At 38.4% G+C, this 15,768-nt stretch overlaps 1 protein-coding gene across 6 annotated transcripts in view; it reads left to right on the forward strand.

Annotated features, from left to right (window-relative positions):
- Positions 1-15,768, forward strand: part of dmxl1 (Dmx-like 1) — a 201,695-nt gene that overhangs the window by 138,758 nt on the left and 47,169 nt on the right. For all 6 annotated transcript variants that reach the window (XM_063068695.1, XM_063068698.1, XM_063068696.1 and 3 more), the window contains 5 exons: positions 1,378-1,556; positions 2,345-2,472; positions 9,965-10,050; positions 11,006-11,207; positions 11,869-11,986. In XM_063068695.1, the coding sequence (XP_062924765.1) occupies positions 1,378-1,556; positions 2,345-2,472; positions 9,965-10,050; positions 11,006-11,207; positions 11,869-11,986 (713 nt within the window). The remainder of the gene's footprint in view (positions 1-1,377; positions 1,557-2,344; positions 2,473-9,964; positions 10,051-11,005; positions 11,208-11,868; positions 11,987-15,768) is intronic.

The raw sequence follows: 15,768 nt of genomic DNA on the forward strand, positions 1-15,768 counted from the left end.
TTGACACTGAGTTAGAATATCAGCCATGAATTTTGACAAATGAGCAAACTCAAAAGAGCTAGATGGTCCACTACTATTCTGTATCTTGCATACTGATTATTTGTAGATGGCTAATGTCTGTCAAACATACTGTGTTTGATACTTCAGTATAGGTATGGTTCTTTAATTCAAATTGTAATGATTGTCTTTTTATTTTGGATTTCTGTTTAAGTGATTTAATATGTAACTTTCAGTTTTTGCATGTGTTTCTACATAATTTCTGCAGTACTAAATTATCAAATTTTCTTATCTCCTAAGCTGATGCACACATTTGAAAAATTTTCTTGTTGTAAGTGAATGTTGGCATGAATTTGTAAGACAAATGCCTTGTCTAATTTTGTTTAAAATGGTATCTTGCAATTGCAATTTCAGAGACGCTATGCTGTCCTTTGTATGTTTTTATCCTTATTGATATTGCCATGCTCATCTGGTTTGTAATTTGCTTTATTTGTGATTGAACAAAATATTATGAATGAAGTGATTAAATTCTAGTAAATGAAAATTAAAAAATAGCAGATGCTGGAAACCAGAAATAAAAACAGAAAATGGTGGGAACATTATTGCCATCTGAGGAAAGAAGCAATTAATGTTTTAGATTAATGATCCAATCCAAAAGGAAGCTTTCGGATCTGAATTGTTAAATCTTTCTCCCTCCGCAAATAACTGCCCATCCTGCTGATTTATACAGAAATACAGCACAATCAATCTTCGTTAATCACTGACCATTGAGACATAATTTGCACAAATCCTATCTTACTCTTTACAGGAGGGAGTGTCGACTCAGACCATGAGAGGCCTGCGTCGGGCATTTTCATGCCCTACAAGGCGCAGATTGGAGGTCTGTGTAGGGCGCAACTCCTCGCACAAACACTGCAGCAGTGTGTGATTAAGTGCCTTGTTCAAGGACACAAACACGCTGCCACAGCTGAGGCTTGAACTAGCGATCTTCAAATCACTAGATAAATGCCTTAAGCACTTGGCCGCGTGCCCAACCCTCTTTACACATTTTCATCAACTGCCTCAACAGATTCTTCCATTTACTCACACACTCAACATAATTTTCAGTGACCAATTAACATATGAAGCCATGCATTTTTGGGATATGGGAGATCATGGGAGCACTCAGAGGAAACCCATGCTGGCACATGGAGAACATGCAAACTCCAGACAGACAGCAACGGAAGGCAGGATTGGACCAAGGTTGTTAGAGTTATGAGGCCACAGTTTATCAGCTGCATCAATGTGCTGCCCACCATTTCTGTTCTTATTTAGGTTCTAGTAAATATGTTCCCACAAAAAAAGTCAGTATGCAAAATGTTCTATATTTGTTTTTTCCAGCTTCCGGTGGTATTGTATATCTCACGCATTTTAAGAATGTGCCGTCAAGAACAATGAACAGAGATTCCAAAGTAGCTTCTCAAAGCCCTGCTTCTCCCATTGTCAACCAGAGGATTCCAGCTTATAAGGAGAATTTTATCCCACCGGAGCTTAGTATCTGGGATTACTTTATAGCAAAGGTATATATTAATAGTTTGCATAAACTTCATATCAAGTTATTGAAAAACATGAAGAGGTTAATAAATTACTTGTGGAACGGCCAAAATTTTAAAAAATGCGAAAACAATTTATCTTTTGTGGAAGAAAATTAGCAAATCTTAGCACTGGAAATGTTAATTTATGTTAACATCTAAAAATGCAATTGTTAATATAGCTTATTAATTTAGTCATATCTCCACAACCAACATTTAGAAATACGTACAGACCATTTTCAGTATATTTGATAAATTACAGGTTTATTTTTAATTAATGGTTGAATAATCCTTTTAATGAGCTGATACTGGCCCAGGATCCAGTGGTGGAATTGACACGTGGACTAAAGCAAGTTGAGTTTATTCACACACATGAAACTTCAATGTTACATGGATTAAAGTTTAAACACTAACTTAAAGAGCCCTCAAAATCCTATCATGATGGGATTGTACCAGTTTAGGAGCCTGATTGTTATAGGGTAATAACTGTTTCTGAACCTGGTAGTATTGGACCTAAAGCTCCTGTCTCATGGTAGTAGTGAGAAGAGGGCAAAGCCTAAGTGATTAGGGTCTTTGATGATGAATTCTGCTTTCTGGTGATAGCGCTGTATGTAAATGTACTCAGTAGTAACAAATCATTTTGTAATATTTGCTACAAATAAGCTTATTGTTCATTTTATGAGAAAAAGTAGTTCTGTTTTTGTTTCATTATGTTTAGAAACAAATTTTAAATCAATGGTATAGCTATTATAAAGTACACACATTCTGTTCTCCAGCCTTACCTTCCCCCGTCACAGAGCAAAGTTGAGTATGATTCAGAGGAGAGCCAAGGTAGTGATGATGAAGAAGATGCTTTTTCTACAGACATACAACTTCAAGAACATTCAAATCCCAATTCTTACAGGTAATATTTTTACAAGATAAGAAATGGAAGCATGAGTAAGCTATTCAGCCCTTAAGACATTTTCATTATTGTATAAGACCATGTGCTATCATACATCCTATCCATTTTCCTCCTTGATTCAGTGATTCTTTTGGTGACTATTAACCTTTCACTCTGTTCTTCCAATAAACTCAAGGGCTGAATGTCTGCTGTTCTCTGGTATAGAAAATTGCAAAGTTTATAACTACACATTTCACCTCATTTCATAAATAATGAACTTTTTGTACTGAAAGTGTGTCCCCGTATTTTAGACTGTTCATTCTAAAGAACAGTTTCACTTGTAACTGTCACAGTCATTTTCTTACTGGGCAATTCCCTCATGGCAGCAATATGCAAGGCATCCACCTCCAAGTAAATGTATCCCTTATTGGGTATGGGATCAAAACTCTACTTCAAGTGTAATTTCATCAAAGCTCCAATTGCAGCTGACCTTCCCTGCTGCTGTTTCCCATTTTCTTTTGAATAAAGGCTGATATGTGATTTGCTGTCTTAATTGCTTTCAGTATTCATGTTCACTTTATCAATGCTGTCATCTTCACTCCCCTCAATCAAGCCATTGTCTCGTGGTTTTTCTCAACTCCATATTGCTCCATTCTTAATTTATCTAGTCACATTCAAAGGTATTTCTTGTAGTCAAAATAGTAATCAACCTATCAAATTTATGCCGTAGCTCAGAAATGACTACCCTGGGCTTCCTTTCCTGTGAAGAGTTGCTATCTTCCCTGCAAAATCTATTCCGTAATCTTCATGCAGATATTACCCACATGATAGGAACCACTTCCTTGTAGGTGGGACACAGCATTATCTGATATTTCTAGAATGGTAAAGTAATGAGCTAGATATTCTGACATGAATGCTAATGTTATAGCGATGTGATTGATTCCATTTTTTGTTTATTATTTCCCTCCATTGCCTTGTAGGTTAATGGAAGTTGGTGGGGAGGGAACAAACAAAGAAATATTTTTCCCTAGTTCATTTGCAATCACAATTCTCTGCCCTTGATTGTGAATTATTTTCCTTTTGGAAACTGTTTCTGGCAACTTTCTGAATACCATTCATCTCTTGAAAACCTTTAGTAAGATGAATCTGCCATAAGGAAACAATTTCAGCTCCTCTGCATAACTGAAATCTTGTAAAATCAGATACCAGTCTGGTAAAGCATATCTGCAACATTCACTAAGAACCAATACTCTGTTTCATTGCGTTCAGCATAAGACAAGCACCGGCCAGCACTAAATATTTGTTTATTGGAAAGTTTCAGAATTCTATTGCTCTATTAATGAAATTAAAAATGGCAGCTGCTCTTTTAACAATTAAAGTATGTGTCCATATACTCTGGAGCCTCTTTTGCTGGCTTACTGTAAAAATTGAACCATGTATTTTTAATAGTTAGAGATAGCTAATACACTGTATATTTCTCCCCAGTCTGAAAAATAATCATTCCACATCAGTCTGCTTTCTATCCCCCAGCTGATTTTCTATTCTTATTGACAATGAACATTTAATCTCTTGGGTATCTTTTTTTCTTTATCAAGTTTACTATGTTGGGTTATGGGACTGTTGTTGTTTAATGAACAAAGCATTTCCTAAGAGCTTTTTCTTCAAGGCTGCCTAGTTATTAAAAAGAGTTGTGTATGGAGTTGAGCACTAGGATCATCAATATATGACCTCTTTCTGGAACTGAGAAGGAAAAGGAAGCTGAAAGTGATTCCTTGGCAGGCTGATACAAAAATATGCCTGGACTGCAATGCCTAGACTCTGAATAACCACACCCAATCCTTCCATTTACTGGAAATAAATTGTTTTCCAGCCCAATCCAATAAAACAGAAGAAGTGCAATAATAACAGGGTTGCCAGGACGGGAGATTCTAATTTCTCCAATATTGATTGGCATCTCCCTAGATCAAGGAGTTTGATGGGGTGGAGTTTGTTAGGTGTGCTCTGGAAGGTTTCCTGACATAATATGTAGGTAAGCCTACAAGCGGAGAGGCTGTACTTGATCTGGTATTGGGAAATGAACCTGGTCAGGTGTCAGGTCTCTCAGTGGGAGAGCATTTTGGAGATAGTGATCACAATTCTGTATCCTTTGCCATTGGAGAGAGAGAGGAGCAGACAAGTTAGGAAAACGTTTAATTAGAGTAAGAGGAAATATGAAGCTATCAGGCAGGAAGTTGGAAGCATAAATTGGGAGCAGATGTTCTCAGGGAAATGTACAGCAGAAATGTGGCAAATGTTCTGCAGAAATTTGCGTGGCGTTCTGCATAGGTATGTTCCAATGAGACAGGGAAAGGATGGTAGAATACAGGAACCATGGTGGGCAAAGGCTGTAGAAAAACTAGTCAAGAAGAAAAGAAAAAATTATGAAAGGTTGAAAAAACTAAGTAATGCTAGAGATCTAGATTATAAGACTAGCAGGAAGGAGCTTATGAATGAAATTAGGAGAGCCAGAAGGAGCCATAAGAAGGTCTTGGCGAGCAGGATTAAGGAAAACTCCAAGGCATGTTACAAGTATGTGAAGAGCAAGAGGGTAAGATGTGAGAGAATAGGACCAATCAAGTGTGACAGTGGGAAAGTGCGTATGGAACTGGAGGAGGTAGTGAAGGTACATAATGAATACTTTGCTTCAGTATTCACTAGGGAAAAGGACCTTGGTGATTGTAAGGATGATTTACAGTGGACTGAAAAGCTTGAGCATATAGACTTTAAGAACGAGGATGTGCTGAAGCTTTTGGAAAGCATCAGGTTGGATAAGTCACCAGGACCGGACGAGATATACCCCAGGCTACTGTGGGAGGCAAGAGAAGAGATTGCTAAGCCTCTGGCAATGATCTTTGCATCATTAATGGGGATGGGAGAGGTTCCGGAGGATAAGAGGGTAGCAGATGTTGTTCCCTTCTTCAAAGAAGGGAATAGAGATAGCCCAGGAAATTATAGACCAGTGAGTCTTAGATCAGTGGTTGGTAAGTTGATAGAGAAAACCCTGAGAGGCAGGATTTATGAACATTTGGAGAGGCATAATAAGATTAGGAATAGTCAGCATGGCTTTGTCAAAGGCAGGTTGTGCCTTACGAGTCTGATTGATTTTTTTGAGGATGTGACTGAACACACTGATGAAGGTAGAGCAGTAGATGTAGTGCATATGATTTCAGTAAGACATTTGAAAAGGTACCCCATGCAAGGCTTACTGAGAAAGTAAGGAAGCATGGGATCCAAGGGGACCTTGCTTTGTGAATCCAGAATTGGTTTGCTCATAGAAGGCAAAGAATGGTTGTAGACGGGTCATATTCTGCATGGAGGTTGGTGACCAGTGGTGTGCCTCAGGGTTCTGTTCTGTGACCCCCTTCTCTTCGTGATTTTTTAAAATGATCTGGACGAGGAAGTGGAAGGATGGGTTAGTAAATTTGCTGATGACACAAAGGTTGGAAGTGTTGTGGATAGTGTGGAGAGTTGTGAGAGGTTACAGCAGGACATTGATAGGATGCAAAACTGGGCTAAGTGGCAGATGGAGTTCAACCCAGATAAGTGTGAGGTGGTTCATTTTGGTAGGTCAAATGTGGTGGCAGAGCATAGTATTAATGGTAAGACTCTTGGCAGTGTGGAGGATCAGAGGGATCTTGGGGTCCGAGTCCATCGGACACTCAAAGCTGCAGGTTGACTGTGGTTAAGATGGCATACGGTATATTGGCCTTCATCAACCATGGGATTGAGTCCAAGAACCGAGAAGTCATGTCACAGCTATATAGGGCCCTGGTCAGACCCCGATTGGAGTACTGTGCTCAGTTCTGGTCACCTCACTACAGGAAGGATGTTGAAACTATAGAAAGGGTGCAGGGGAAACTTACAAGGAAGTTGCCTGGATTGGGGAGCATGCCTTATGAGAATAGGTTGAGTGAACTCATCCTTTTCTCCGTAGAGCAACAGAAGATGAGTGATGACCTGATAGAGGTGTATAAGATGATGAGAGGCATTGATTGTGTGGATAGTCAGAGGCTCTTTCCCAGGGCTGAAATGGCTAACACGAGAGAGCATAGTTTTAATGTGCTTCGAAGTAAATACAGAGGAGATGTCAGGGTAAGTTTTTTTCACAGAGTGCTGAGTGCGTGGAATGGGCTGCCGGAGACTGTGGTAGAGGTGGATACAATAGGGTCTTTTAAGAGGCTCCTGGATAGGTACATGGAGCTTAGAACAATGAAGTAATGAGTAACCATAGGTATTTCTAAGGTAAGGACATGTTCGGCACAGAACTGTGGGCTGAAGGGCCTGTATTGTGCTGTAGCTTTTCTACGTTTCTAAGTGTTGGTCGCTCTTTTGGTCTGGAATCATTCAACCTTGTCATTCTGAATTCTAATTCTGAGTCATTTTTCAGAAATGCCTTTTGGGATTAAAATGGCATGTTCATTCAAAAGCCACTGTAGTGGCTGTGTAACAAAATGCTTAATTCATACTGGTTTATAGAATGCTATATATTTCAGGTATATGGTGATTAAAAAAGGAATGTATCCCTGTGTTTAACTGCATTGCCTGTATCCTTTTGATGGTTTTTCTACTGACACCGTTACTGGGATTACTCACTTGAAGCACAAATCTATTAAAAATATATTGTGAAATTTTTTTTCAAAGTCTATGCAAGCATTAACAAAATGTCAGCAAACATTGATCAGTGGAAAAAATGTGACATCAGTAGGAGAATTCATATCTGCAAAATTAAAACAGGAAATTCAGAAGCAATTAACAGTAATTTGCTGCTCCTCTACAGGATGCAGACCTCCCACCTCTCCCGGCAGTTCTGGGAGTCTCCCGCATATTAATAGTGGCTCCCTGATGCCCACAAATTATATACAATATCACAGAAATCAATTTTTTTGAGAGCGAGCGAGGGTAAGCAAGAGAGAGTGCAAGAGCGAGAGAGGAAGCAAAAGAGAGCGAGAGAGAGCGCTTGAGAGCGCGTGAGCGACCACGAGAGAGAGAGCACGCCATGGCAGAGTGTTCCAAAAAAAATATAAAATGTATGTCACCCCAGACTACACTAAAGTGTACCCCTGCCTAATAGAGGTGAAAATAATGACAGTGTTGCTCGCTGCACTGTTTGCAGCAGTGACTTTTCTATTGCCCATGGTGGGTTAAGACTGTAAAAGACGTGTTGAGGTGAGTTTAACAGGTGTCATTCGTTCATTAGCATAGCTAACGTTACTTAAACTAGCTGACTAGCTGCTAAGGAGCTACTCTATTGCAGACATCCCACCTCTCCCAGAAGTCTCCCGCAAATTGATGGTGCTACGTCCCTGAAATGAGTTTTTGCAGGGTGGGATGATTGAGGATGCTGCATGACAGCTTTTACAATAGCAATCAATGTAAAATCAGTAAATTGACACGATGGTAATTTTTTATTAACTATTCCCTGAACCAAAGAAAACCAAGGTATCATGTCTGAACGACTGGCGTCCTGTCGCACTCACCTCAATCATAAGCAATTGCTTTGAGAGGGTGGTCAAGAACAACATCTGCAGCACACTACCACCCACACTGGAACCGTACAATTCACCTACCAACACAATCGATCAATGAACAATGCTGTAGCCACAGCACTACCCACTGTCCTCACTCACCTGGAGAAGAGGCATGCCTATGTTAGAATGCTCTTCTTGCAGTTCGGCATTCAACACCATAGCTCTTCCCCCCTCCCCCCCAGGCTCAACAAAAAAGAGACCTCGGCCTGCACCCCGTCTTGTGCAGCTGGATCCTGGACTTCCTGTCAAATCACTGGTGGTGGTAAGGATGGGCATCCTCACCTCTGCCCCTCTAACCCTCAACACAGGAGCCCCCCAGGGTTGTGTTCTGAGCCCCTTCCTCTACTCCCTATATACAAATGACCATGTTGCCACTCACAGCTGCAATCTACTGATAAAATTTGCAGATGACATGACATTGATAGGTCTTATTTCCAACAATGATGGGACAACCTACAGAGGAGGTCAACACCCTGACACAGTAGTGCCACGAAAGCAACCAATGTTGGAAAAACAAAGGAGTTGTTCATAGATTAGAGGAGGAAGGGAGACAGACTCGCCTCTCTTGACATCAATTCTACTGTAGATGAGAGAGTGAGTAGTTTCGAGTTCCACGGTATACACATCACCGAGGATCTCACCTGGAATGTACACACTGGCTGTGTGGTGAAAAAAGAACAAGAGCACCTCTTTCACCTCAGACGACTGAGGAAGTTTGGGATGAGTCCCCAAATCCTCAGGACTTTTTATTGGGGCACCATCAAGAGCATCCTGACTGGCTTTGTCACCGCCTGGTACAAGAACTGTACTATCTTCAATCGCTGGGCACTGCAGAGAGTGGTGCAGATAGTCTAGCACATCTGTGGATGTAAACAGTCCTCTATTCAGGACATTTACAACAGCAGGTGCGTGAAAAGTGCCCGGAGGATCATCAGGAACTTCATCCACCCCAACCACAAACTGTTTCAGCTGCTTCCATCTGGCAAATGGTACCAACAGGCTCTGGGACAGCTTCATTCACCAGGCCATCAGACTGATCAATACATGTTGATCTGATTGCATATCTGACTGCACATACATGTATACAAAACAATTATGTATACAATTTAGTCTTTGGCAGTATCCTCCCACATTTCCCTTCCTCATCGCTTGTACATTATGATGGAGAAGCAACAGAAAGATTTTTACTCCCTCATGTTGTGAGATGGATGTAAGAAGTAAAACTCTAATTCTAATTCTAATTTTCACTAGGAAAACACTGAATATGCCATTCCATGAATTAAGCGTAACTGAGATTTTAATAAGTTGACACTGAAAATTCATCTTGTGCATTGTTTATCACTGGAACAATTGAATCCCCTAAATGTTTTTAAAATTCTCTTAAAATTGATGTTGTATTGGTTTCTACTTAAAACATGCATATGTTCCGTTCTTTATTCAAATCTCAGAAACATGCTTAAAAGCTTAGTTTATATGACCACATTTTTATATTGAACTCGTCCAAATTCTTCAGTCTGCTGGATTTCTGAGACAGTTAATTGACAGTTTGCTAAGTGCTGCAATAGTCACCTGGTTGTTGCTTAATTACCGAAGACATCACAAATAGCGCAATCATTTTCACCAAGCCTGCATATTTTGTTGGCAGGTTCATCCAAGTCGGCGGTAAGCATTGGCATTTTGCCATTGATCGCAAAATATGGGCTGGTGTGCCTGTGGTGCGAAAGGTGCTTTAATAAAGTTACAACCTTGTTGAATTAATTCAAATTTTGCTTCAAAACATTCTGATAGATTTTTTTCTAGGAGGTTTAAAACAATGGTTGAAAAGTAATGTCCATTCCAATTGGTGACTTAGATGGTGCTGAATTTTGTCATTATTTTAAATAATAAAAGAAGAAAAAAATGTATTTATTTTAACAATAATTTGTTTAACTTTTTAATTTGTTTAGCTGGTCACTGATGCGATATGCTATGGTGCAGTTGGTGCTACATAATTTAAAGAACTTTTATCCAATGGCAGGGCTGGATCTTTCAGGTAATTGTCTATTTACTTCAAAATATAACAATATTTTTAATCTTCCTTAATCACTTTGTATTTATTCTCAAGGTGTTGAGAAAAGAATTTAGCTTCACAGTTTCAATATACACTCAGACCTCGGTTAATGCTGAGGATGTGTTCCTCGGGGGCGGAGCGCTATGTAAATCAGCACTATGTGGGGTTAGTATAACATTATGTAAATGGTAATATGTGTCTGATTTTTTTTTAAAATCAAACCTGAGATGTGTGATATTTTATGTACACATGGTAATTTGTGGAGTAACAAACATGCAAATAAGCCTAACCTGTAGATCAGTGGAGCGGCAACACATCACAACAGCAGAAGCGGAGGGAAGCGGGTGGTGGTTACAGCCTAGAGGAGGGACCAGGCTGTGGGTCCTCCTCTAATTTTGGCTTCTTCTTCAAGTAGGCGTCAAGGTTTGACTGCCTTTTCTTAAGGTTCCTGTCATGAAGCAGTTATAAGGTAGCAGGAAACCATGTCGAGACCACCTCTTTTTGCCTTATTGCTACGCTCCCAATCAGGGTTATTATCGATGAATGTTGTGGAAAAACTTGGTGAGGGAGCAAGAAGCTGTACATGCACAAGGGAGGCAGAGTGTGGACTTTTATGTGATTGGCTGTGAATGGCTCAGAGCGTATGTAAAGGACTCTCATAGGCCAATAGAATGCTTACTATAACGGCTGCCACTCCTGAGAAGTTTTTAATGGCGTTTAAAATAAATATTATGTCATTTTTTAAAATTTCAATAAGAATTGAATAACTGCTTTGTAACAAATCAACTCTATGTGGGATAGCATTATGCGGGGGTCTGAGTGTATATGATAACGGGTTTATAACCCAAAAGGGAAGAAGCAACTGATTCAAATATATTTCCAAACTCTCAAGCTTTTTAATTACTTTTTTATTTTAAATGTTACTGCTTTCTTGCAGAACTTCCTGTTTGCTCTCCTCCTTGTCATGCAATTTTAAAGACTCTTCAGCGCTGGGAACAGGTGCTTCTTCGGCGACTTGAGTTATTTGGTGGTCCACCTCCAGATTTCATCTCGATGCATACTAGTGAAGGCACAATTTCTTCAGGACCTGCTCTTCTCATCCATAAAGCATTACTGGAACCCACAAATACACCATTCAAGTAAGGATAATAATGCAACAAATTGAATTACTTTACTGACGTCGTGATGGGCTGAATTAAAAGTTGCCTATATATTGAAAATAGTGACTTCCCAGGTTTTGTATGATTTTTGTCCAGGAGGGAAAGATGTACTACTTGGTTTATTTCCAATGTGATGAAATAATTTTATTTCCAGTTAATAAATTAGAACTGAATTAAGAAAACAAATTAGAAATAGCTTATGGAAAAAAATGAACAAAATTTATTTTTTTATTATTCGGATATGAAGATTGCTTACAAGGTTTGTGCTTATTGATCATCCTTAATTGTCTGGAGGAAATTAAGAACTGCTGCTTTGAAATACTGGAGTCCATTGTATTAGGTGAGGAGTTTTGTGATTTTTGATTCGCTGAGGTAAAAACATGCTAATATTGTAAAATGTAAAGTAACTTGGAGAGGAACATGAATCTACTTTCCCTGTTCTTCTATGCAAATGATGTGATAGGGCCAGGACTGTTACATTGACTGGAAAGGCTATTTTATTATATTTTGTTTTTTGAAGCATTCATTTAAGATAGTAAAGTACGTTTCTGTTAATTTTGTTTTATACAACTGTGTAAGTCTTTCTATTAGAACTCAAGTTACTGCCCACTGCCCATCTGAAATGACTTTTTGTCTCTAGGTCAAAACATCATACTGCACTTCCAGTTAAAAGACTTTGGCAGTACCTCGTGAAACAGGAAGAAGTGCAAGAGACTTTCATTAGAAATATATTCACCAAAAAACGATGTCAAAATGAGGTAGGTATTAAAAGAAACTTTAAGTTTACCTCATTTCCTTTACAATCTTATCGAGATCAACTTTCCTTCCTGGTGACACTCTAAATTACACAGTTCACCCGCCTTTGTGAATGCATCATCGCTCCTTTACTGTCATGGCCTTTGATACCATTGATCAAGCCTTCCTCCTTAAATATCTCTCCACTTGTGTTGACAAGAAAGAAATTGCCCTTTCATGTTTCCTCTTTTAAATTTATGGTGAGAGCCTGATGATCTTCAGTTATAACATTTTATTTTCTGCATTATTACTTCCAGAGTACTGTTAGTCACTATCTCATTCTTTGACTATTTCCTGACTCTTCTTAACATCATTAATAATGTGATCAGTTCCATAAATTTTAATAACATTAGACTTCACTTTGTCTTTTAAAGATTATTATTTTTTTAATTCAGTGACAGATAAGGTACAGTATATACAGTAATGCCTTTCATCACCATACTTTTAAATATATGCGTTGCTCTCATTTAACTCCAATGTGAATTTTTCCAGCTTAGTCATATTTACATTTCTTTTTTCAAAGGTACCACTTCACCTTTATTTACTTTGAATTGCTACACTCCCAGATGACTGATACCTGCATTCTACCCCATTTTTATTCATAGTTTAACCTGTGAAGAAGTACAATGTTGATATTTTTAAATTTGTCTAAGTAACATCATCTTGTACTTCCTTAAACCAGTTCTTCTGTTTGACCTGACAGTCCTCTATTAAATTATTGATAAAGCAAATGTTTTGGGTTACAAAACATTTTTAATTGAATATATGAAAAAAGCATGTATTTAATATGTTAAAGAGAATGATCATACCACTTTTATCATGATAATTATTTTAAGGTAGTTCTTGTGAGTTTAATCTCCATAGGACCATAGATTGCAGAAATGCCAGTGAAATTCTTAAGGGGTAGTGTTTATTTTAGGATGAATAATTGTTTTTTGATATTAAGGACAAAGCTTCATCTCTAACAATATTTTCTAACTCGTGCTTTAATTCATCTCTTTTTTTAAACCATTTGTTTTGTGGCTGTTCTTTGTTCTGTGATGTAGTCATTAGACAGCTCCAATGAAAAGGTCAGAAATTCTATGACGGAGGAACGTAGCAGCAACAAGGTACAGCTCCACTGTTCATAATCAGCTCTGCCACCAAACGTAGTATTCTGCCCCTTAATGCAATGTTGACATCAAGTCTAAGGTAATTAGCTTAAATGAATAACCAAGAATCCCAAGTTTAAGAATAAGTCATTCATTTCATTTAAGCTCAAGCAAGAAAAATACTTTACCTACACACTCGTGGGTTCATAATCTAGGAGGGCAAGAACAGTTACTGTGAATTTGTTAATACAATTTTCTTTTCTGCGCTGTGTTAGTGAAGAGCAAATAAGAAAACGTGGACTTAATTGTACTATTATGCTATTACCATGAAGTAAAGTTAGATTTGTCTGGTTTAAGACATGTTTGATTTTGAATTTTAAAATTTAAAAATTAAAAATGTGTAATCAGTATATCTATTTTGGTGAGAATACACATTGATTTTTGGAAAGTTTCCCCAGCTGATCTTTCTACCTATCTTGCATCCCATACCTGGCATTGACAACACACTTACTTGTCAACTGATCCTTTCTGTCCATTATCGGGAGATTGCTCGTTTGCCAAAAGCCAACATATATGCCACTCCTTTTGCAGGAGGCTGAAGCTGTGGCCCATATGTGGACCTGAAGCTGAAATATTTGGTTTTGAGCAATAATAACTGCAACAAGCAAATAATGACAAAATTAAATACACGTGGAATCTAGGAAATTGCACTGAAATATCTGTAAAGCGTGTCCAACATAATTTTGTTCATTTTATATTGCGAATTTGTGGTCGATTACTCAAAATTCTCACTATCTGTTGATGTACACTCAGCAAAACTCTATACTTTTGAAGTCTGTACTCTTCTTGTTTTATTAAGAATATTGATAAACATCATGCATTCCTCCAGAATCCCACCATATGGTATCTGGTGAGTCATGAGATGAATACGTTTGATGTCTTCTGCTGACAAGTAATAAAATATTGGTGCACATTTGTATTTGAAATCTGGAACTTGGGCTGGATGTTTGCTTTGTGTGTCACCATGTTTACTCTTCACAAATATGTAAATTGCATCTACTTGACATGTTACTTAACATATTAATTTCCAAGTCCTGTGAGTTGCAGATTTATGTTAACATAATAGCTGCAATGATACAGAAATAGTATATCTGAAAACAGACTTAGTGATGTGTGCTGAGTATGAAGTCATGATCAAGACCAGGGTTATAATCAGGAACACAGGTCAGGAATATCAATAGGTTTGTAGCCAGATCATGGATAGTTGTGCAGATTTTATTCAGTGATATCTTCTACCTCGCAAGGTGCCATTCACTTGGAAGTTACAGCTATGGGGAGGTTGATCATTGTAATAATCCCTGTAGTGCCATTGCCTAGTGGCTATAAAAGTACCTGCAATTTCTGTTGTTCATGGGAAGTCTGTGTTTATCCCTCAAGGATAATGAAGTCTTCATGCACTATTAGGTAGCAAAATGAACAGAAGATAGACTGTAAAAAAAAAAAATAGCATTTGTGTCTTCATACATTGTACTGAAAATTAGGTGCTTTAATCTGAAGTGCAGAGGATCTTTCAATCAATTTTCTATCTATCCTCTGTTTTACTAAATATTTCTAAATTTCCAGAATAACTAGGCGCATGATGCTACTTTTTGCAAGTTATTTTAGTGTCTGTATATAGAAAGACAGTGGAAACATACAATTATAATGTACTGTATTTGGTAACCCCTCCCTGGATGTGCTGTTTCAGGCTGAAAGGACCTGTGGGTGATGCAGTTCCTTACTGATGAGTGGAAGAAGCTTCCAAATGAAACAAAAGTTGATGGGAGTAGCCCACAAGGTCAGCAACAGGAAGGTGGTGCTCGCCTTTGAATAAAGGTGAGCACAGTGGTATATTTGCCCACATCCTGTTCTATTATCAATGCCATCCCTTTGTCTACTAAAACCTAAGCCAGCTCATTACTGCTCTCATCTTTGCAGGTATACTAGTCCCCGTTAGAGCACAGTCTCACATCACATTTGTATTGGCATTTGTCTGCATCATTGCACAATTTTAAGCATTTCCATTCTAGCTTCCCTGAACAAATGTTCTCCATTCATTTGTTTAACAAGTGTTGTTCCTTCCACTCTTCTCTCTCTACCTTGCAGTAGACCATGGAGGACAAAAGAGAGGAAAGAACCCTGAATCAAGTCTTAAATGACAACTTAAAGGGTGTTGCTAAACAGTTATGTTTTGGAATTCTTGTCCATAGGAAGCCTGTGAGGCCACATATAATGATGACAAAATTAAGCACCATCCATTCAAGTAGTATGCAACACTCACATGTATTGGCTTGATGTCAACAGCGTTGAAATTCAATCACACCTACATATGAGAACATTATTATTTTAGCAGTTAGAATGTACCCATTTATATCCCACTTGGCCTTCAAACGTCTCCCTACAGATAGTGCAGAATTCAAGCACCAACTATTACTATGCCAAGGAAGCCACTTACTCTGACACGACAGAATCAGTCATTAAAATGATTTCAGGATAATACCAGATTGATTATTCATTTTAAACCTTGCATTCGGGGTTTACCTGATAATGCATACAGAAGGGTTTGCCACCTGGTGACTCATTTCACCAGTGAGTAAGAGCAGATGAAGCACACC

This window comes from Mobula hypostoma, chromosome 16 (assembly GCF_963921235.1).
Source record: "Mobula hypostoma chromosome 16, sMobHyp1.1, whole genome shotgun sequence".
In the NCBI taxonomy this organism is placed as follows: domain Eukaryota; kingdom Metazoa; phylum Chordata; class Chondrichthyes; order Myliobatiformes; family Myliobatidae; genus Mobula; species Mobula hypostoma.